Consider the following 25,423-nt stretch of genomic DNA (forward strand, 5'->3'; position numbering starts at 1 on the left):
ATTTGTTCTTTGGCATTAGGATTAGCGATAATAATTCAAATCAAGGATACTACTGGGAAGTTACCTTTAGAAAAATTTTATGTCGAAGTAAAATTTGGAATTATGCACGCACGCACTCCAGAGATAGCGTGATATCAGGAACTGCGATTTCATTTCAACGCTTTTTTATGAAAAGGGCGAAACTTACAAATGTAAACATAAGGCTTTTTTCATACATGCGAATGAGGTCTTTGAAACGCAACAAACTAACCCAAAAATTTGGATTCTACGATATTGCTTTCTCAAACTGCAGCAAAAAATACAACGGGCGAAACAGTATTTTTGTTTTATTATTTAAAGTTTCGCCCTCCACGCCCCATGCAAACAAACAGGGCGATACTTTTTTTGCTACCAGTTTAGAGGCGAAACTGTTTTTTCGTATTTTTTGAAATTATCAAGCTGATACCAGCTGTAAATAGTAACAATGATCGCTATTGAAAAAAACCCGGGCGAAATCGGTGGTGTAAAACGGTAGTTATTGTAAAAAAACGTAAGGGCGATACTTCAATGCTGATAGGTGGAACCGAAAAAGTGCACAATCGCCAAATCATTTGATAAAATAATTTTGACGGTATATCGTCCAAGAAGTATTCATGGTGAATTTTCTCAGGTTAATAATCATGACCAAAATAAAGTCTCAACAAATTTGCTAGAGACACGAACTCTGTTACTATTTTCTGAAAAATTAATTCCGCATAATTTTAAAACTTCAAAAATTACGGTTTCGGAATTATGCCGTTTGGACAGTAAGATCGATTTTCACCAAACCCCCACCAAACCGAATTTCTGGCTACGCCGCTGACTTCAAGTAAGTAGAAACAAAGTCGTTCTACACTCATTCACAAGAAACTTCTTCGAATGCTGAATATCTATTATAATTCATTGAAACCCCGATTTTATCACCCAAATATGAACATATGTTTGATGGGCTCTAACAGACGAACAAGACTGAATTCAAATAAATCCTTTCTTGAGTATGTTTGCCTTATTATGAAGATGGAAATATGCAAAAATAAAAAGTTCATCATAATCAGAAATAGTTATCAGAGTACATCAAGGGACGGGAAGACGATTTTAACAGCTTCAGTTTATTATAAAGAAAAAAATTTGCCCGATTTAGTCAATGTCCCCATTTTGTCAGCCTAAAATACACCATGAGACTGATAAAAATGGGTCTTTATTGTATGTAGTTGAATTGTGGGAAAAACCGACACTGTGGGTAAAACCGACACCCCACAACTTTTCGTAAAAATCAAATTTTTATTCATTTCATAATGATACATTATTATTAGTATGTTTATGTAGATCATTTGAAGAAAAATTGGATTTACGTTAGTACGCTGAGTGTCATAAAAATAAACAAAACATACGACAGCAGCGTTCATACTCGTCTGGATGTAAAATTTCGTTGGTAAATTTTAAGGTTTAAACCGAACAAAAGCTTTTCAAATCACCCCATTTTCAGTACCTATTATTATCGGCCTTTCCTATGACCAACTAGGTGCATTGAAGACGAGTTTGAGAAATTCAATATTTTTCATTGCTTTTATAAAAAAATGTGCGCTGTTGGGGTAAAACCGACACCCTTTGGTTAGGGTAAAACCGACACACTGTTAAGATGGTTGTGTTTACTTGCGATTCATTACAAAAGGCTGGGGATCTTTGTGACACTTCAATTACACTATTAGCACACTATAATAATAGCTGAAAAACACAGAAATACTTTTATTGTGTTTATTTCTTATAAGTCTCTTTAAAAATCAAAAATTGAAATTGTTGCTTATCTGATTTTATCGAAGCTTTTGCTATTTCTGCTAAAAACTCATCAAACCGAATTTCTAGTGTTCTCTTGGTTTGTCATAGACGAACTTTATCACAATGAGACAATGATATTATGTATACCCCAATAGATCGTTGATGATCAGAGTCCGAAAAATCATACCTGAAAAAGATAGTTTTACTAAGAAATGTGTGTGTGTGTCACTTATAGGTGAATGAATCCAATTAGCAGAACGTAGAACGCTTGCAAATCTTTTCTTACGAAATAAAATGACACTGGAGGTTGCAATGATGTGCGCAAGGATTATGTGGAAATACTCATATCAAAAAATAATCCTATAGCATAAAATACTCTTATTTATAGTACTACGCTTTCGAACTTTCTTCCCCTCACTACATGATGAAGCAATAAAAGCACTTATTTGCATCATACATACTCACACTTTATTAATCACGCATATATCTAATTTTTAATAAAGATGAAGAGTTTAATAAAGTGGAAAGAAAATAAATTAAAGGGGGTGTCGATCTTACCCCTATAGGGTGTCGGTTTTACCCGCAGTGCCAACAAAAAGTCACTTTGTTTTCCAAGTTTTACAATCAATAATTTTTAATGAAATTAATTTTTCGAAGCGCTGAAAAAATTAAGTCTTGTTAAGAATTTGCTGAAGAAGAATTGTGCATTAAAATTATAATTTTATTGGTTTTGTAGCAACTTAGAAAAAGTGTTAAGCTTAAGGTGTCGGTTTTAACCATAATTCCCCTATTATTCACTGTGTTTCACATTAATAGGTACATTTCATTTTTGGGGATTTTTTTATTGTATCGAGCTACAACAATTTTTAGGTACTTTTCAAGGGATTATTTTATAGACTTCTTCCAAAATTTGGCGAACCTATTCCAATTAGTATACCAATTAATTGGTATACTAAAGGGTTTATATGTTGCAGATAGAGAAAATACTGAAATTTTCAGCTTTTTTCCTAAACAATATTACGAAAGTTTATTAAACAATTTTTCCTAATAAGTTTGTGAAAATTATAAACTATTTGGAATTTTTTAATAGTTTTATTTTTTATTTAACCGTGATTTTTTAATAAATAGTGACCATCGCTTCACAACGTAGTCTATTTTTCATGGCTTGCGGAGAGCACGATCTCTCGAATTGCTGAACTGAAAATTATGGAATGGAAATTAATTTTTAGTATTCTTTACAGATTTAACTCGCTGCACAGATAGCTCTGAATTAGACCCGCTGGTGCCATAAGACGATTTTGCTAGATTTTCAGAGCACTGTGCACCCAGTGCATTAACTCAAGTGACGGAAGGTTATCGAAAAGTTTCGTAAAAATGAAAATTCCAGTAATGATGATGATTTTCCCAAACGGTTCGTTTTGGATAGGTTTTTATTTGTTCTTTGGCATTAGGATTAGCGATAATAATTCAAATCAAGGATACTACTGGGAAGTTACCTTTAGAAAAATTTTATGTCGAAGTAAAATTTGGAATTATGCACGCACGCACTCCAGAGATAGCGTGATATCAGGAACTGCGATTTCATTTCAACGCTTTTTTATGAAAAGGGCGAAACTTACAAATGTAAACATAAGGCTTTTTTCATACATGCGAATGAGGTCTTTGAAACGCAACAAACTAACCCAAAAATTTGGATTCTACGATATTGCTTTCTCAAACTGCAGCAAAAAATACAACGGGCGAAACAGTATTTTTGTTTTATTATTTAAAGTTTCGCCCTCCACGCCCCATGCAAACAAACAGGGCGATACTTTTTTTGCTACCAGTTTAGAGGCGAAACTGTTTTTTCGTATTTTTTAGTATTATCAAGCTGATACCAGCTGTAAATAGTAACAATGATCGCTATTGAAAAAAACCCGGGCGAAATCGGTGGTGTAAAACGGTAGTTATTGTAAAAAAACGTAAGGGCGATACTTCAATGCTGATAGGTGGGACCGAAAAAGTGCACAATCGCCAAAGGGGCGATACTATCATTTTGTCAATTTCAATAGCAAAAACAAATTTTAATTTAATAATTTCAAACACTTTATGAAGTTTTGGGTTTCGATCACTGAATCATGCAATCTAGGATGTGACAAACACAATAGTTCTTAAATAGGAAATAAAACCAAGTCTGGAAATATTCACTGTTGATTTTCTTTGAATGGTGTCACTGCTAGTATCGCTTGTTTCAAGAAAAAGATTTGATTTCTTAGTTCTCAGTCGCGTTGGAAATTTGAGTAAAGTATAAACTTCAAATCGATTTAAAAAAAATTCGATTTTTTTGGCTCAGCACAATATATAACCCCTTTAGGAAAATTCAGTTTTCCCATCTCAATGCATTGATTGAAGAATTTAGATATTTTATTGACAGAGCATTAACAATAATTTGTTGGTATGTCTATTTTATGGGCCATTTTTTCGCTTTCCCATTGATTTGGTTTGAGATTTCTAGCATTGATGTTGTCCTATGCTGATTTGAGCGATTCTCTGAGTCCTGCCACTATCCCATGTAGTATGTGTTATCAAAAACATCGCGAAGCATCAAGTTCTAAATGTTCTCAAACGATATAATATCCGAAGAGAGTGATAAGAGTTATAAGAAATGTCTCATCACACTGTTAGGTGGATTAAAAGCGTTTTTTCTTTTCATCATTCATTCAAACAGCCTTTTCTTTTCTTTTCCTCTTGGTAATCTAACTGAAAAATTGTGCGCAAATTAAACAGCTTCACTCATTTCGATAGCCATAAGTAAACTAACAAACGAAAACAATTTTTATTTAAGGGGGGGGGGGGGGTAAGGTTTCAACGTGAAAAAAACACTTTTTTGCGAATTTTTTTAGAACTTTGCGTGAAGCAAATTTATCAAAACTTATGTACATTCTATATACACGTTCTATGTTAAAAATACCCTAGTTGAGTTTTTGAGAACATTTTTCATTTAAGAAGGTGTATACTAGAGTAGCTCGAATATGACATTTTCAGCGCAGCACTTTTTGAGTTCCTTTTGTGGTCCCAAATGCCTGTGCAAAGTTTGGGAGCGGTCAATTGCTTCCCGGGTTTGCGCATTACGTTCAAAGTTTGTATGGGATTTTATATGGCGAAATCAATTATTTTGCATTTACGTTAATAAAGATCGCTATTTCATTCACTATGAAAAACCAGCTTATAAAACTACAGTTCAAACCTTGGTTAACAACATTGTCAAAGACGGTAGCTAGCCACGAATTTTCAAAAAAAAAAAGTTATAACGATTTTAAAACTTATGGTTCAACCCAAATTCAGAAATTCATCATTTCTTCCAACACTGTCAGTACACCACGACACCGATATTTAAACTTAAATAAATGAGAATATAGTAATCGCAGAGACTTGGTACCTATGAATGAAATGTTCAGAATGAATTTCTGAATAACATAGACGTAGTCAGAAAATGAAAACAAGAGGGGGTGTGGCTTGTGTACACACCCAGTTCCCTTTTTAGATAGTTTAGTATAACATAAGGAGCACATCTTCAACGCAGGTTTATACCGCCGAATTAGAAATTAATATTACGTGTTTAAGTGCTACTATTTAAGATCTGTACTGTTATCTCATTTAAAATGGTGCAACGGTTTATAAGTTTTACATATTTTAAAGCCCCATTTCTTAACCGTTCAGTCAGAATTTAAAAAAAATCATATCCTTAGATTCCTTGAAGTCCCGGAATTGTTTCTATTGAAGTTTTCGTTTGAGAATCTAGGAACGAAACCAGGATAGTTACTTCAAACAAGCGTTTTTTGATGAAATTGAGTTAGGTTCACGCAAAACAAAGGTGATCTTGGTGAACCAGAAATATACTTCAGGTTGGAACCCAACGCGATTTGCAGACTTGAGTTAGTTTTTGCCTCAAGCACAAACAACATATAAATTTGTAGGTGTAAATCCTAAATATTTTAAATGTTATTTCCCACAACAAAGATTGTATGATTCATATTTGGGTCTATCGAAATACTAAGAAAGTTCAGTCTTATACAAAACAATCTAAAAAGGGACTGGGCAGTACACATGCTCCCCCCTCTTCTTTTCATTTTCTGACTACGTCTCTGTTATTTATCAATTCATTCTGAACATTTCATTCAAAGGTATCAAGTCTCTGCGATGAATATATTCTCATTTATCTAAGTTATTAATGTCGATGTCAGTGGTGCACCGGCAGTGTTGGAAAAAGAAATCAATTTCTGCATTTGGAGTTTACCATAAGTTTTAAAATCGTTATAACTATTTTTTGAAAACTCGTAGCTAGTTACGGTCTTCGACAAAGTTGTTAAACAAAGTTTGAACTATAGTTTTATAAAGCTGGGATATTATATTATATATAATGAACAAGAACGAGATATCGGATTTCTTTGATTTTTACTTTATTTTGTTGGTTATTTTCTGTGGAAGGTTCTTTGACATAAAAATCAAATATTGAAATTTTCCTAATCCACCTGCAATTGTGTTTTTCTCTTATATGCACATTTTGCTGGATTTCTCTATATATAAAAATGAAATGGTTTCCGTGTGTCATCGCATAACTCAAGAACGAGATATCGGATTTCTTTACCATAAGTTTTAAAATCGTTATAACTATTTTTTGAAAACTCGTAGCTAGTTACGGTCTTCGACAAAGTTGTTAAACAAAGTTTGAACTATAGTTTTATAACGCTGGTTTTTCATATTCAGTAAAATAATTGATTTCCCCATATAAAATCCCATGCAAACTTTGAACGCAATGCGCAAACCCGGGAAGCAACCAACCGCTACCAAATTTTGCACAAGCATTTGGGACCGCAAAAGGAACTCAAAAAGTGCTGTGCCCGCTAGTTTAAATCATTTTTAAGTTTTCCCATACAACTGCAAGCCACTTTAGTGTTTACCCATAAGAAGGCGGAATTTTTCGTGAAAAATAGTAATTTTTATTCAAAATAAGTAAAAATACCCCTTAATTGAAAATTTATCTCAAAAACTCAAAGTAGGGGTTAGGTATTTTTTACATAGAATGTGTATGCAAAGTTTGAAAGAAATCGGTTAAGTCGTTTTGGAATGGCAGGTAACACCGCAAATCACGTTTTTTCTGAGACGTTCTACAAACACCGAATCTGAAATCTGATATAATTAAAGTTACTTCCGGGGTTCCTCAAGGTTCACACTTAGGATCTCTTATTTTCAATTTATATGTCAACGACATCTCTTATTTAAAAAAAAAACATTCAAATTCTCATATATGCGGATGATTTGAAGCTATTTTTAGAAATTAGAAATAATAATTACTATAATGTTTTTCACAATGAAACACAAATCTTTTATACATGGTGTTGTAAATGCTTACTGGTATTAAATGTTAAAAAATGTATCTCATAACTTTTAGCAGAAAACAAATTACGACTTCCGTGTCAATTACATTAGGTAATCAAATCGTTCAGAAATGCGATAAAATAAGAGATTTAGGAGTTATCTTAGACAAAAAATTAAAATTTGTGGAACATTACAACACAATTGTTCATAGAGCTAGTAATATGCTTAATTTTATAAAACGCTTCGGATATCACTTTCAAGATCCTTATACAATTAAAACTCTTTACGTAGCATATGTTCGGTCTATTTTAGAATATTGTAGTATTGTTTGGCCACCATTCATAAAAAACACGAAGTGAGAATTGAGTCAATTCAAAAGCAGTTTCTATTATATGCACTACGCAAGTTAAGATGGACAGCATTCCCTCTTCCATCTTATGAAGCACGTTGTATGTTGACCTGTTATTCAAATGGTATACTATAATGTACAAAAGTTTTGATCAATTCGCTTCACGCAAAGTTCTAAATAAATCGCAAAAAGTGTTTTTATTTCACGCTGAAACCCTTAGCCCCCTTAATTAAAAAATTATCCGAAAAACTCAACGTATAGGGGTCAGGTATTTTTTACATAGAATGTGTATGCAAAAATTTAAACAAATCGATCAAGTAGTTTTTGAATGGCAGATAACACCGCAAATCGTGTTTTTCCAGAGACGTTCCACAAAAAGCTTCGCCACCGACTCGCTAGTTGATATTTTTGCATGAAAAAATACAGAATATTATTGAAATGATGTAGTATACTGTTCAAAAGTTTCGATCAGTTCGCTTCACCCATCTTTCTAAAAAAAATTGATGAAAAAACTGATTTTTTTACGCTGGAACCATTAATACGATGTAAAATGATCTTTTACAGCCAAAACACCATTTACTAGGTCGGATTTGCCCCACCTTACTTTATATATTACAATATATATAATTTTTTTTATCCATTTTTGGACACCTAGGGCCGAGAGTGGTGACTAGCGGGTTTCGTGCTGCCTTGACCTGACGGACGAAGCTATGGTTCCTTGAACACAGGCAACGCAGATTCAAGGCCATCATTGAAATGATAAGTTCTGCGTTTGAGATGCATTTCCCCCGGTTGCCAGACGAATACTTGTAATTATTGCGTGTAACTTTGTATGTATTAGTCTAATCGTGGGTCCTGTGGTGGTATGTGCATGGAAGGTGCGAGTTTTAGCGTTCGAGTCCAGGGATGCATATCTCGTCGCTGTTGTGCTATCTTATGACAAACGCCATTTTGGGGTAAACTGAGTTAGATATGCCACATTACTTGTCTAAAAAATCTCTACAAAGTGGCGTTTACAGAATTTTGACATTCTACTTGGTTACTGAGATATAGCGAGAAACGTGCTGAGAAATTTTTAATTTTTTGCTTCAAATGACTGTGTCTGGGGATTGGTTCTAATTATCTTTATGTATGAGATGTTTTTATATGTAAAACTATCTGATAAACACAATGGAATAATCATTTTCGAAACAAAAATGCACGAACTGTGAGAAAAATGCAATTTAAATTTTAAACTGGAAATATAGCATATTTGGCAACACTGTAACCAAAAATAGCTACTTTTTATAGATTCCCTGACTCATTTCCTTCAAAATGCATCTCACCGATTGTTTATAGACCAAATGAAGCCAAAGATATGAATAAAAGTTAATAATTGAGGATTTTTTTCTATGGAAAATTTTCCATGCACGATTATGACATGCCATACAAATTTTGTCATCAATACACACCTATGACACGTGTTAGACCGACTTTTGTTTACATTTTTATAGAAAACTCGCAATGTAGTTAACCGATTTTCGTAATATTTGAGAGATTAATGCAGAATAGATAGAAGCATCATTTGTCTTTTTTCAATTATTTATACCATTTATAAGTTTCAAGATATTCAATCTCAAACTTTAAAAATCGTTTTTCTCGAAATGTACAAAATGGCGCTTGTCATAAGATAGCACAACAGCGACGATCTGTCTGCGAGGGCGTGGGTGTTGGCTAATTGCGTAATCGTGGCGTGATCGCGAAGGGCACAAGCCTTTGTATGCTAACGTGTCTGTCGCTTGCGCTAACGTGTACGTACCTTCGTGTTACAACACAACACAACTAATAGGGTTCAACTGCGAGCCGTGCTCACTAACACTGCCATTAAGCTGTTGAACAATGTCTGCAAACACAGCCCACAGAAAAAGTCAATCCACTGTGATCCACCAATCGGCCACGCGTAGTGTGCACAGGCTCTGGGCTGACCGTTAGTTTGAGCTGGTGCAGAGTATGGAAAAACACACAACATAAAAAAGGTCAAAAAGCCCTCTCGGTCTCTCCGATGCACCACTATCGAGGCGTAATGCAATAGCCATCTTAAAACAGTTGTCTGTTAGGTTTATTAAAACTAATGCACAAAATCAAGCAAGGGGTGGGATATTATATTATATATAATGAACAAGAACGAGATATCGGATTTCTTTGATTTTTACTTTATTTTGTTGGTTATTTTCTGTGGAAGGTTCTTTGACATAAAAATCAAATATTGAAATTTTCCTAATCCACCTACTAGTGCAATTGTGTTTTTCTCTATTGCTGAATTTCTCTATATATAAAATGAAATGGTTTCCGTGTGTCATTGCGTAACTCAAGAACGAGATATCAGATTTCTTTGATTTTTGCATTATTTTGTTAGTTATTTTCTGTGGAAGGTTCTTTGACATAAAAATCAAATATTGAAATTTGCCTAATCCACCTATTAGTGCAATTGTGTTTTTCTCATACATGCAGCTTTTGCTGGATATCTCTATATATAAAAATGAAATGGTTTCCGTGTGTCATCGCATAACTCAAGAACGAGATATCGGATTTCTTTGATTTTTGCATTATTTTGTTGGTTATTTTCTGTGAAAGGTTCTTTGACATGAAAATCAAATATTGAAATTTTCCTAATCCACCAATTATTGCAATTGTGTTTTTCTCATATCGTCGCTGTTGTGCTACCTTATGACAAGCGCCATTTAGCAAATTTCGAGAAAAACGATTTTTAAAGTTTGAGATTGAATATCATGAAACTTATAAATGGTAAAAACAATTCAAAGACAATTAATGCTTCTATCTATTCTGTATTAAACTCTCAAATATAACGAAGTTCGGTTGATTATGTTGCGAGTTTTCACTATAAATGTCAACAAAAGTCGCACTCACACGTGTCGTAGGCGTGTATTGATGACAAAATTTGTATGGCGTGTCATAATTGTGCATGGAAAATTTTCCATACGAAAAAGCATCAATTATTAACTTTTATTATATCTTCGGCTTTTTTCGGCCTAGAAACAATCGGTGAGATGCATTTTTAAGGAAATTGAGCAAGCAATCTAGAAAAAATAATAATTTTAATTACAGTGTTGCCAAACATGAAATATTGCCAATTTTTATTTGAAAATTTGTATTTTTATTTTGAAAATTATGCCATTGTGTTCCTCAGACATTTTACATACAAAAACATCTACAACTTTTACATTACTTAAGCGAATCCCAAGATACAGTGATTTAAAGCAAAAACTGACAGTTTCTCATCACTTTTTTCGCTGTATCTCAATAACCAAGCAAACTTCAAAATTCTGAAACGCCATTGTTTAGAGAATTTTCAGATTAGGATGTGGCATATCTAACTCAGTTTACCCCATAATGGCGTTTGCACCACAGCGACGATATATGCACCTTTTGCTGGATATCTCTATACAGGGTGTTTGGTTCATGGTTAAATTTAATAAAATTATTAAATTTTCTATCAAATTAGACATTTAGTGTTTTTCGAATATCTAAAGCACCATCTAGGGACAGAAATATGAACTAGCTCGAGTAGTAAAACCAATATTGTTACGAAAAAAACTTAAAAAAAAGTTGCTCTGGACCCCCGACGGATCATTTTGATCTTAGTTTCAAATGAAAGGGGAAAGTCCATTCTTTCATATTCCGAAGTTTCAGAGATGCTGATTTTTTTTGCATAAAGTTGTTCTAATAAATACACCGTGTGGTTAAGAACCTCTAGGGGGGTGATAGACTGTCATATTTGGAGAAAAAAATTGTTCTACACATACCATCAAATCTCAACCGTTACAGAGTTATTGTGTAAAAACCTGTTTTAATCCACCTAGCGGTGCAATTGTGCCTTTCTCAAACATGAACACGAGAATTTTTGCGTTGTTTATATTCATTATAAGCTTCCAAATGTATATATTACATTTTTATTATACACGACATGTCAACTATATACAAGAATAGAAATCATTATTCGAGTTCTAAAACTTTGTAAAAGAAAAAACAGCCACATTAATATTAAATTGAAAAAACCTGTTTTAATCCACCTAGTGGTGCAATTGTGCCTTTCTCATTTATCCAAACTATTATTTAATAGCTGGTTCGTACAATATAACATTATGGAAATGTCTTTCATTCTTATTACACTTGGTAAGTATATATAAAAGAACCTTTTTGCATTCATCGCGGTATCATCCACAACCCGTAACTCCGGAGCCGAAAGTCGGATGGAGATGGAATTTAATATCAGTTTCCGGGACGCAACACCTTTCATTTGAGACTAAGTTGATCAAATCGATCTAGCCATTTCGAGAAACCAATATAACCGTTATTCTTAATTTGGATGCTTCCGGATCCGTCGATGGTGGCCAGTGTGGCCAAAGAGACTTTGAATGACTGTTGGTGACCTAGATCTACAAATTCAACAGTTGTGTTTACATTTTGAAAAAAATTCACCTTTTTATCACCCTGTAATTCAGGAATTAGAAATCGGATCCATACAAAATTCAACAGCAACTGATGGACCATTCATTTAAAATCAAGTTTGCCAAATCGGTTCAGAAATTCCGAGAAACCGATGTGGACAAATCAACAAATTTTGTTTTGTAACCATACTCTTCAACTCGTAATCCGGAACAAGATGTCGGTTGAAAATGAAATTCAATAGCAACCTATGGGAATATTATACCTTTCATTTGAATCTTAGTTTGTAAAAATCGGTTCAGCCATCTCCGAGAAACCGATGTGGACATTTTGTTAACAAATCCGCACACACACATACATACATACATACATACATACATACATACATACATACATACATACATACATACACACATACATACATACACACATACATACACACATACATACACACAGATATTATGCGATCTCGGTCCGGGCCTCAGTTAGAAAGTCGGTTTTTGAACAATTGCATAACCTTTCTATATGAGAAAGGCAAAAGAATAATATTTAATTAGCTTAATCAGCATGAGTTCAATGTTATCTTCATGTGATTATATTTTGAAATGTTGGTGGAATGGGTTTGAAAGTGGAGGGAATGGGGGGTTAGTAGAGTGGGAGTGGAGGATGCGTCAGAAATCCTTCATCTTATTTCGGTATACGGGTGGATGAAGGAAATGCGGGCGTGAGGGTGGTCCAAGGGAGGGGAGTGATGAAGGAGGGAGGTGTCCGGGCAAGGCGGGGAGAGGGGCGGCGCATATTGCATATTTTGCCTTCCATTTGAGACTTGGTTTGAGAAAATCGTTCAGTCATCACCGAAGAACCGATGTGACTTTAATTGTGGAATATGCCCGGAATTCCGGACTTCCGGAATCGTCGATAGTGGACAATATATTCAAAGAATGTTTGATTGGCAATCAGTGATCTAGATCTGCGATTAGAAGTAATTTGGTGACCATTTCAATAGTTTTTAACCTCTGAGGTATTACGATTGTACCGATTTATATGGGAAATTCCAGTGTATCCTTACTAACACCCCTGTAACTCCGGAAGCAAAAGTCAGAATCGAATGAAATTCAGCAGCAGTCAATGGTATTACTGTATCTTTCATTTGAAATCAAGTTTGTAAAAATCGGTAGAGAATTCGTTGGGGAATGGGTGTGATATTAGCTTAGGAATTTGGCGGGTTCCCCGGGGGCATCATGACCCGTCATAGGTGGCCAATGTGGTCAAAGCTGCTTTGATTGATCATTAGTGATCCAGACCCGCAAAATAGAGTAATGTTACATCAATTTTAATATGTTTTACATCATTTGAACATCATGGTGGTACCAGTTTATATGGGAATTTGCTGTGTGACCGCACTCTTCAACCCGTAACTCCGGACCGGAAGTCGGATCAACTAAAAATTCAATAGCAGCTTATGGGAGCGTTATACCTTTCAAATGAAACTAAGTTCGGTTCATCGGTTCAGCCATCTCTGAGAAAATTGTGAGTTTAAATGACACATACACACACACATACATACACACACAGACATTTGCCGATCTCGACGAACTGAATCGAATGGTGTATGACACTCGGCCCTCCGGGCCTCGGTTAAAAAGTCGATTTTTACAGTAATTGCATAGCCTTTCTTTATATGAGAAAGGCAAAAACGTATTTGTCTTAAAATACCTCTAACTTTAAAAGTATACTTTGTATTTTAAATCTTTTAGTTTCATTCGAAAGGTGAGAAAATTTCCTATTGAATGGTTTTCTCATATTATTTAGTTAATTGGTTTTAATTACCTTTAGCTGTAAAGTAGTTAAAAGTTAGTGCTTTTGAGGAGGTTTTTGCTAATTTTCTCGAAATAATGAGGTATGATTATAGCAATATCCATTATCCAAAAGTTGGGTTTTAGGACGATTCATAATTTGTTCTTGGACGTCATATTCCTATCTCTTCTCATTTCTTTGTAATTTCGCTACTATACCTTTCCTGTAACCGACTTGCAAGTGCTTAAAAGACTCAATCTAAAAAATATGCTTTATATCGTTATTTATAAGATTTTATTGGAAAGCTGAAAAAATGTCCTATCAGTGTATGTACAAATATCTTTTAGTTAAGTGTACTAAATGATTTTTTATTATCGAAATAACTCAAAATGTGTGCTTTTTGGAGAGTTTTTTTAATTATTCTAATTATGACAATGACCTCGCCACAAATGTAGTGGGTTCGAAATCGTTCTTTTTGCATATGAAACGATGTGATAAAAACGATTTTGCGTCGAAACCAAAAGAGATAATTGAATGGGAGTCAAAGAAAGAACTATAGAACTTGCTGAGATGCATTATTTCCATGATAATAATGGTGATGTTTATTACTATTTTAAGAAAATTAACGAAAATGCTAATAATAGCACTAACTTTAAACTAATTTACTTCTAAAAGAATCCTAAATTCACTTAACTGAAAGGTATTAATACATTTTTCTCTGTAAAATTTTCCTGGCTTTCGAATAAAAAGAAAAAAAGTACAATAAGTGCCATACTTTTTCAATTGAAGCTGGTATTAGTGTAATGAGATAAAAATATCGAAGTTGAGTAACCCAAACTCATGAAAATAAAGAAAAGGTAAGTGTATCATGTCAAAGAACGAGTTATGCAGCTCTTCAAGACTAACAATTTTTGAGTTAGAGGTGTTTTAGGAAAAATAAGTTTTTAACACAAAAAGTTCAATAACTTTGTAATGGTTGAGATTTGATGGTATGTGTAGAACGATTTTTTTCTCCAAATATGACAGGCAATCACCCCTCGAGAGGTTCTTAACCATGAACCAAACACCCTGTATATAAAAATGATATGGTTTCCGTGTGTCATCGCATAACTCAAGAACGAATTATCGGATTTCTTTGATTTTTGCATTATTTTATTGGATATTTTCATTGACATAAAAATCAAATATTGATATTTAACTAATCCACCTACTAGCGCAATTGTGTTTTTCTCATACATGCAGCTTTTGCTGAATATCTCTATATATAAAAATGAAACGGTTTCCGTGTATCATCGCACAACTCAAGAACGAGATATCGGATTTCTTTGATTTTTGCATTATTTTGTTTATTATTTTCTGTGGAAGGTTCTTTGATATAAAATCAAATATTGAAATTTTCCTAATCCACCTATTAGTGCAATTGTGTTTTGCTCATATATGCACCTTTTGCTGGATATCTCAAGAACGACATGACGGATTTCTTCGATTGTCGCATTATTTTCTGTGAAATGTTCTTTAGCAGAATCGCAAAATATTAATATTTTCTTAATGTACCTATTTCTTCAAATGGGACATTTTTAGTTTAGGATTGTTTGCATAGTTTGTCATTATATGTAATTAAGTTTTAAAATGTCATTGATGTGCTATTGGGTCCTGTTTTTCCGCGACGGTGCTTTTCTGTTAAAAAGTCCTATTTCATGACAAACCTTGCTTACATGCATTTAAAAGAGCGGCGAGAGAGCTGATAAGTAACGTGTATGAAGGCACTATTCACACAGGAGAGTATGAACGCAGCGATGCTTCGTGGAAACAAACGAATTCCCATGATTCAAACGGATTCAAATTCCGATTCGACTTTGAAAATGAAAATAAGTCATTGAAAAGCACCGGAATAAATTCGAAGTACCGTCGATAGCATTGTTACTGTTTATAGAGATAGGCACAAATAAAAGCATTTTTGATCATAACGTATATTATAGGACATAGGTTTTACAATTGAAATCACCTTATTGGAATTGAAATTAATAGAAATTTGATCCACAAGCATTGGCTAGGGTTGGCTTTGTTGTATTTTTCAGTGAATAATTATAGGCAGGGGACAACGTCTGTCGGGTCAGCTAGTAATATATATATATATATATATATATATATATATATATATATATATATATATATATATATATATATATTATATATTATATATATATATATATATATATATATATATATTATTATATATATATATATATATATATTTAATATTATATATAATCTATATATATATATATATATATATATATATATATATATATATATATATATATATATATATATATATATATATATATAATAATATATAATATATACTATTATATATAATATATATATATATATATATATATATATATATATATATATATATATTATATATATATATATATATATATATATATATATATATATATATATATATATATATATATATATATATATATATATATATATATATATATATATATATATATATATATATATATATATATATATATATATATATATATATATACTAGTTACCCGACAGACGTTGTCCTGCCTATAATTATTCACTGAAAAATACAACAAAAGCAAAAATAGCAGTGCTTGTGGATCAAATTTCTATTAATTTCAATTCCAATAAGGTGATTTCAATTGTAAAACCTATGTCCTATAATATACGTTATGATCAAAAATGCTTTTATTTGTGTCTATCTCTATAAACAGTAACAATGCTATCGACGGTACTTCGAATTTATTCCGGTGCTTTTCAATGACTTATTTTCATTTTCAAAGTCGAATCGGAATTTGAATCCGTTTGAATCATGGGAATTCGTTTGTTTCCACGAAGCATCGCTGCGTTCATACTCTCCTGTGTGAATAGTGCCTTCATACACGTTACTTATCAGCTCTCTCGCCGCTCTTTTAAATGCATGTAAGCAAGGTTTGTCATGAAATAGGACTTTTTAACAGAAAAGCACCGTCGCGGAAAAATAGGACCCAATAGCACATCAATGACATTTTAAAACTTAATTACATATAATGACAAACTATGCAAACAATCCTAAACTAAAAATGTCCCATTTGAAGAAATAGGTACATTAAGAAAATATTAATATTTTGCGATTCTGCTAAAGAACATTTCACAGAAAATAATGCGACAATCGAAGAAATCCGTCATGTCGTTCTTGAGTTATGCGATGACACACGGAAACCATTTCATTTTTATATATAGAGATATCCAGCAAAAGGTGCATATATGAGAAAAACACAATTGCACTAATAGGTGGATTAGGAAAATTTCAATATTTGATTTTTATATCATAGAATCTTCCACAGAAAATAACCAACAAAATAATGCAAAAATCAAAGAAATCCGATATCTCGTTCTTGAGTTATGCGATGATACACGGAAACCGTTTCATTTTTATATATAGAGATATTCAGCAAAAGCTGCATGTATGAGAAAAACACAATTGCGCTAGTAGGTGGATTAGTTAAATATCAATATTTGATTTTTATGTCAATGAAAATATCCAATAAAATAATGCAAAAATCAAAGAAATCCGATAATTCGTTCTTGAGTTATGCGATGACACACGGAAACCATTTCATTTTTATATACAGGGTGTTTGGTTCATGGTTAAGAACCTCTCGAGGTGTGATTGCCTGTCATATTTGGAGAAAAAATCGTTCTACACATACCATCAAATCTCAACCATTACAAAGTTATTGAACTTTTTGTGTTAAAAACTTATTTTTTCTAAAACACCTCTAACTCAAAAATTGTTAGTCTTGAAGAGCTGCATAACTCGTTCTTTGACATGATACACTTACCTTTTCTTATTTTCATGAGTTTGGGTTACTCAACTTCGATATTTTTATCTCATTTACACTAATACCAGCTCCAATTGAAAAAGTATGGCACTTATTGTACTTTTTTTCTTTTTATTGGAAAGCCAGGAAAATTTTACAGAGAAAAATGTATTAATACCTTATATATATATATATATATATATATATATATATATATATATATATATATATATATATATATATATATATATATATATATATATATATATATATATATATATATATATATATATATATATATATATATATATATATATATATATATATATATATATATATATATATATATATATATATATATATATTCGAGAGTTGTCCTACTGGTTCTCGGAAGGGCTTCCCGTCAGAGTCACACACTACAATTGCAGACGAGAGAGGCAATGGCGCCCACTAAACCATTGCTTTAGACCAACTCTAGCGGCCCGTGATTCTGAATTTATTTAATGTACGGTTCTGGTATGTGCGGGCGTATGGACTTCGCGATCGCGTGTATCATCGCGAAGGGCTCGATCATTTGTACGTGAACGTGTTCGATCGCGTGTGCGTTTCTATGTCGCGTGTGCTAACGTGTATGTAACATCGCGTGTATAAATTCTCTATTAAAACCGTGTGCCTATCGCATATTTGCGTGCGTTCTAGAAACAATGTTACTTAATTTTTCGTGTACGGCTCAGATTCTAGCAGAAAGTGGGTTCTTCCATATCACTAGAGTTCCTAGTCATGCTGCCATGGAACGTGTTGTCTAGTGGATATGGGAGTTATTTTTTTCTAATCTTCAATTTTATTTTTTTTGTTTCTTTTTTTATTAATTGACATGGACCTTGACTGTTGGTACCGAGGATAGAGACTTCCGGACGCGCCCGATTTATGATCGCGCGATCGCGGGAATTTGTAGGTTGACGCTTGAGATCGCGTTTGTAAGTTTATGAGTGCTGAGACGTTCGCCGTATCACCGGGGTGTTATCATGTTTGTGAGATCGTGGACGCAGGTTGCTTGGATAATCGCGAGGGGTTCAAACGTGATTTTGTGACATATTTGCGTGTGTTCTTGAATGCCGCGCGAACCGTGTCTGATATTAAATTTTCGGTACACGATTTAGATTCTAGCAGAGAGTGGATTCCCTTATATCGCTAGGGTTCCCGGCACGTCGTTGTCCAATAGATATTAGCGTATTTTCTTAATTGGTTCAGTTGAAGGCATGGACCTAGGCTTCTAGGTTCGAGGATAGACTTCCGGACGTGACCGATTGGTGATCGCGTGCGCAAGGGCATTTTTGTAGATTCCCGCTTGAGACCACGTTTGAGAATGTATGAGTGTTAAGACGTTCACTATCACCGAGGTGTAATCATGTTTGCTAGATCGCGGGCGTCGGTGTGCGTGGGTGGCCGCGAAGGGCTCTAGCGTCTGTATGTTTATGTGTTTTTCGCGTGTGCTAGCGTGTATGTGACTTCGCGTGTACACAATCGATTCTGTGACCGTGGTACCATTCACATATTTGCATGTGGTACTGAACGATCGCGCGAGCCGTGAATGTGATACTAAATTTCAGTGTGCTGTTCAAATGCTGGAAGGGAGTGAGTTCTCTCGTATCAACTGTAGTTCCCGATCATGTCGCCATGGTGTATATGTAGAATGGCGGGTGTAGAATGGCAGTATAAGAATCGAACAGAAGAGATAAAAGACAATAGATGAGAGATGTAATAGATCAGACAGGTACGAGATACAGCTGAAGTTACGATCATCACATGACAAATATACATTAGTACTTCAAACACTGCTAACACTTGAATAGCCAACTGCCTTTCTCAATTATCTATTTGTTATTGGTTGATTGTTGGTTGTGAGCTGGTAAAGAGAGGAAAAGTATAGAACAGAAAAAGGATCACATCAGCCCTCCCGGCCTCCTCGATACACCACTATCGAGACGTATTGTAGTCAACATCTTGAAGCGGGCTTCTTATATAAATCAAATCCTGAGTAGTCATAATGATTGGTGGATTATTAACACGATAACTAATTAACCTCTAGTAGTATAACTCGGTGCAAATAGAACTAAAAAGAGCAAAGGTATTTAGATAACTCTATTGAGTTTATTATGATTTGATGATGTTTACAATACCGGTAATCCCATCAACCTGTGAGAGGTCTATATAATTGAATATATGTATTTGTAGTCTGCTTACCCGACACCGCTTTCTTCTGTAATTTTTAATTTGAAATCGACAGAGTTCAGTGTTGATGGTTTCCATTTCAATACTTCTGGACACGCTCCTGCAACATACGGCTTTTTTGCCGGTTGGAATATCAATCCATCTGGTTCGTGAGCAAGTGTTTTGGCAAATTTGGGTCCCAATAGCGCACCTGCCTGAGTTATAGGCCAGAACGCTTTGTTTCTTATACTGAACGGTTGCCGGGACTGATCGATGAAACCGCGCTTCATTGCATCTGTTCGTGGAGCTGCAAAATTATGCCATTTAAATCATTAATTCATAATACGGTGTTGATGACTCTAGTATGAGTTGAGTCAATGTTCCAGATTGTACGAAAAAAGACGCGACCGTAAGGTTAAAACCTCTATAATCGAAGCTAGAAATATTAACATTCTTGGATCAGATTGTAGCATTGGGTCTGGAAAATAACTATGCAAAACCGAGCACAGATAACTAGCAAGCCCTCTTTGATACACCAAAATCGACGTGCCATATTTTTTTTTCTTTTTGGTCGATTTTGATGCAGTTTCTTGTAAAAGAAACGGAAATTATTCTAATTTTTAAAAATTGCATTCGGAGCTTCGACCCCGGAATAAATCTAGATTGCAGTACACAGTGGTCGGAAACGCCAAAATAAATCGATAACCTTTAGTCCGATAAGCTCAAGTTCTTCAACAAAATTCTTCACTATGAGTATTTCTAAAACTTTGTCGAAGACACCAACTTTCTACCTCGTCAGTATAAAATGTTAATTTTTTTAGTTCGATCATAGTAAGCCATGCCTAATTTCAATTGTTATCAGATAGTGGGGAATATTCATACGAACGATTCCTTCAAAGATATCCTGTGAATATATTCGATGGTTTGGCCTCTAGTGAATTAAGTTCACGTTTTTGGCGTTTCCGACCACTGTGCAGTAAGGTACATTTGGTCATTTTCAGTTTTTCCTAAATATTAATAAAATTACACTAAAACTCCACATTTTTATTAGGAATAACCCACGTGTGTGTATACACACATTATTAGGAATAACCTACGTGTGTATGGATACAATCAATTTCCCACGGTGCGGCAGTGCATTTATGGAAGAAACTCGTCTGCATCCATGTAATGATATATTTGTTTAGCCCTGGAAATGAAAGGCGATAGCTCTACTGTACACACGGTGTGTCTAAAACCATTATTAAAAAAATGACCATAAATTTGGCATACGACATTCGAAAGATACAGTATCCAAGCATCTTCTCAGTGAATTTCAAAATGATCCATCGAGAGATCCGAGAGAAATGGCGATTTGAAGTTTTATGACACGTTTCATAAGGCAAACAACCACGTGTTTGGTCCTATCTTTATAACCAAAAAAAATGTCTACTTATTTGGTACTTGGCATTCGAAAGATATAGTAATCGAGTATATCCGCTGAGGGTTTGAAAATATTTCATTGACGGAATCAAAAGTTATAACGATTTGAATGCGGTAGGGGAAAGAGGGTAACAGTGGAACTATGAAAACGTGTTGTTTTCATAGTTCCACTGTTACCCTCTTTCCCCTATGTGGTCATAGATGGGTTTTCAAACAGATTTCAAGCATGAAGCCATGTGTGTTGTAATTGACTATTTAGATCGTTTATACGTGTCGTTGTTTTAAAGAAGAACGTTACCATTTAATTACACAAATATAATACCCAAAAGGTGTTAATTATATGCTGTGCTGAAAAAATATGAAAATAGGGTTGTCTACCTAACGTTAACTATAACGTGTAAATTAAAAAAAAAATGAATAACAGTTGGAATGTTAACTTAAAAAGGCCATATCTTAGTAGTTTGTTGACTGACTCTACTTGTCTTTTCATTACTTAACTGGTAGACGTTTTATCAACAATTTTTCTTCAGAAGAATATAAAATAGAGTTGTCTACCTTGAATAATAGACAATATAATTGATCTCAACTATATGTATTATCATTATTTAGTCATTCGCTATCGAGCACTCAGTCGAGATAGAAGTCTTTTGTAGTCGGTCCGTACACTCTATATTGACAAATAGTGTTAATCCGCGTTCAAGGTTATTCGCACACTCTACGCCTAGTAGAGGTTTCAGTATTTTTTCCCTTCTTTTGTGTTTCTGTTTCTGAGTACCGTTAGCCGGTCAGTGACAAGTGTAGCAGTGTTCTTCTAGTAAGCCGTCTGGATACCGTTACCTACACAAGTTAAGTATTAGTTTACGTTTCCCCTTCTTGGTTGTCTTAATAACGTGCCCTGGGCAATAGGCCCGTGCAAAAATGACTTCCCCTGATGGCGGTTTATCTCAAGGTGAGATGGACGTCGAAACAAAATCGGCTCCCCGCATCAAAGTATATCCGAGCTCGGCCACCGGGCCATTTGTGATCTTCTTTCGGACCAAAGAAAAAAAGTGTTTGAATCTGTTGCATATTTCTCGAATTCTGATGGATCGGTATTCGGCCGTGACAGAAATATCGAAAATTCGCCCTGATAAGCTTCGGGTGGTTGTTAACAGTTCAACTCAGGCAAACGATATTGCTGGCTACGAGCCTTTTACGAAGGAGTACAGGGTGTGTATTATAGCTGGCAGGGTTGAAGTCAGTGGGGTCGTTTCCGATTCGAGTCTGAATTGCGAGGACCTGCTAAAATATGGGACTGGCTGTTTCAAAGATCCCATGCTTAAGCCAGTGAAGATACTGGAATGCAAACGTTTGCATTCAGCATCAGTCGCAGCTGACGGCAAGAAAATATACGTCAACTCAGACTCTTATCGGGTGACCTTCGCCGGCTCTGCCCTACCCAACTACCTCCTCTTTGACATGGTTCGTCTACCTGTTCGCCTCTTTGTGCCGCGGGTCATGAACTGTACTAATTGCAAACAATTGGGGCACACAGCCTCCCATTGTAGCAATAAAGCCCGTTGTGGGAAATGCGGTGGGAATCATGCGGATGATTCCTGTGGTAGAGATGTCGAAAAGTGTCTCTACTGAGGGGGAAACCCACATGATCTCCCTTCATGTCCCGCATACAAACAGCAGGAGGAGAATCTTAAGCGTTCACTTCAGGGACGCTCTAAGCGATCTTTTGCAGAAATGCTTAAGATAGCTACACCACCTGTCTCTACGAACATCTATACCAACTTGTCTACTGACGAAGGCGACTGTGAACCCCAGGAGGGAACATCTTCTGCTGTGCCTTGAAGCAATAGAAAAAGGAGGAGCATTTCTTCTCCCAAGCTTCGTCGTAAAGGCCAGAAGGTGTCTCTTCATGGCCACCCTAAAATAACTACTCAAGGAAGTACTGGTGCAAAACCGAAGCAATTCGCTCCCGGCCTTAGTAAACTGAGCTCAGAAAAGTAGTTTCCAGCACGTCCAGGAACATCAAAAACCCCAAGTGTTCCCATATCTCACCCAGAGAAACAAAACAGCGCTGGCTTAATAAATTTCTCTGGCATTGTGGACCGGATTCTTACAGCTTTAAATATTTCTGACACCCTTAAAAGCATCTTGATAAGCTTTCTCCCCGCAGTAAAAACATTCTTGATGCAGTTCACTGCGAAATGGCCCCTCCTTTCAGCGATTGTATCCTTCGATGGCTAATTCATCGAACGAGGTCACGGATTTAATCACTGTTCTACAGTGGAATTGCAGAAGCATTATCCCGAAAATCGATTCGTTTAAAATCTTACTGCGATGCATTTGCCCTATGCGAGACATGGCTCACTTCAGAAATAACCCTACACTTCCACGATTTTAATATTATTCGCTTGGATCGAGAAGACTCTTACGGAGGAGTACTTTTGGGGATCAAAAAGTGCTATTTTTCAATCGAATCGACCTCCCCTCGATACCAGGCATTGAAGTTGTCGCTTGCCAAACCAGAATTAAAGGCAAAGACCTTTCCATTGCTTCCACCTACATCCCCCTACAGCCTCAGTCAGCCACCGACGGCTTTTCGATATTGCGGAACTCCTCCCCGCACCGAGGCTAGTTTTAGGTGACTTCAACTCCCACGGTACGGCATGGGATTGTCTTCATGACGATAATCGATCTAGCCTACTCCATGAGCTTTGCGACAACTTCAATATGACCATTTTGAATACGGGTGAAATGACACGGATTCCTCCCCCTCCAGCGCGTCCGAGCGCCTTAGACCTGTCCCTCTGCTCGACATCGCTGCGGTTAGATTGCATGTGGAAGGTAGTCTCTGATCCCCACGGCAGCGACCATCCACAGTGGTCCGGATCCACAATCTAGGAAGACAAAAATGTTTGTAGAGCTATGGTGTCTTCGGGACAAATGATCAGTATTAACTAAGCCCTATTTGGATGTAGATGATATTAGGGTGGCTCTTATTATTTGGGTTCAATGAAAATTATTTTTCGAATGTGACGAGATAGAATATTTCAGTCTTCGGGAGCATTATAGAGCAACTTTTACCAAGCAACTTTGCCAAAGACACCAGAGTTGTATCTCAGAAGGTTTTTAATTTACAGCTATTTTAATAATTTAACTTAGGGTGTTCCTAAAAAAACTGTTTTTTGGCTCTAACTTTTCTATTTTATTTTTCTCGTAAAATTAGTCTTTGTACAACTTTTAGAGGACATCAAGACAATTTTTTTCATGTTAGTGGAATTAAGATAGCAATTTCTGAACTGACGTTATGAGCAATATTCGTTGAAAAATAGGTCCTTTTGAAACATTTATATCTAAAATTGGGGCAAACGAAAAAAATATCTTTTTCTTGCATTTCAAAGAGCATACTTTTCTGCATCTTTGACAAAAAAATTGAGAAGGTGATATTTCTTTAAAAAAAATAATTTGTGTTTAAAAATTGTGCTTTTACCTTTGAAAAATACCAATATTTTTTCATTTATTTCATTAGTTTTTGTCCTTATTGTATTTCAATTGTTATGTACAGGTAAATTGATGAAAATAATTAGTTATTTTAGGTAATGAGATTACATCTAACATATAACAACATAAGAAAAAGGGGGAAAATATTGCAAAATATAAAATAAAGTTATTCTTCTATCTTGTGTGTTAAAACTAATTGAGATGCGTCATCTGGTAGATGCAGTTCACTAACACTCTGTGCTTTTCTGTTTGATAAAGCGATTACAGGATCATATGTTAAGAGCAATCGTTTGAAAACATCCTCGAGATTTACTAACCGATTGAATTTCCGCGAATGCAACTCTCTATACTTGCGGATGGATTTATTTCTACTTTCTTGTGCTTCCTCGCTGAACATGCCAATAGGTAGCAGAGCATGTTTAATGATTGCAGCTCCATGTACTACATGTACTCCATACAGAGTCACTAAACGAATTCTCGTCTGTTCAGCATAATCTTGAAAAGCAGGTACCGAAATATTAACTTTGCTGTTGATCAACATGAGGATTACATGAAATCGTTCGAGTAAATTTTCATTAATCTCCGTGATTTGCGCTACTGTTTTGTATTCCTTGAAAAATCAACGTGCACAGTTTCCATCATTCGAGTTACCACCTCCGGGTAAAGGTTCGCCAATACGCAATCCTAACTGTTCTTTTAATG

The 25,423-nt window shown here is 34.9% G+C and overlaps 1 protein-coding gene across 2 annotated transcripts in view; it reads right to left on the bottom strand.

The window, feature by feature from the left end:
• LOC131692295 (mRNA-capping enzyme) overlaps window positions 1-25,423 on the bottom strand; it is a 198,033-nt gene that overhangs the window by 53,852 nt on the left and 118,758 nt on the right. For both annotated transcript variants that reach the window (XM_058979303.1, XM_058979379.1), the window contains exon 5: window positions 19,838-20,111. In XM_058979303.1, coding sequence (XP_058835286.1) covers window positions 19,838-20,111 — 274 coding nt within the window. The remainder of the gene's footprint in view (window positions 1-19,837; window positions 20,112-25,423) is intronic.

Source organism: Topomyia yanbarensis, chromosome 1, assembly GCF_030247195.1.
Source record: "Topomyia yanbarensis strain Yona2022 chromosome 1, ASM3024719v1, whole genome shotgun sequence".
NCBI classification, from domain to species: domain Eukaryota; kingdom Metazoa; phylum Arthropoda; class Insecta; order Diptera; family Culicidae; genus Topomyia; species Topomyia yanbarensis.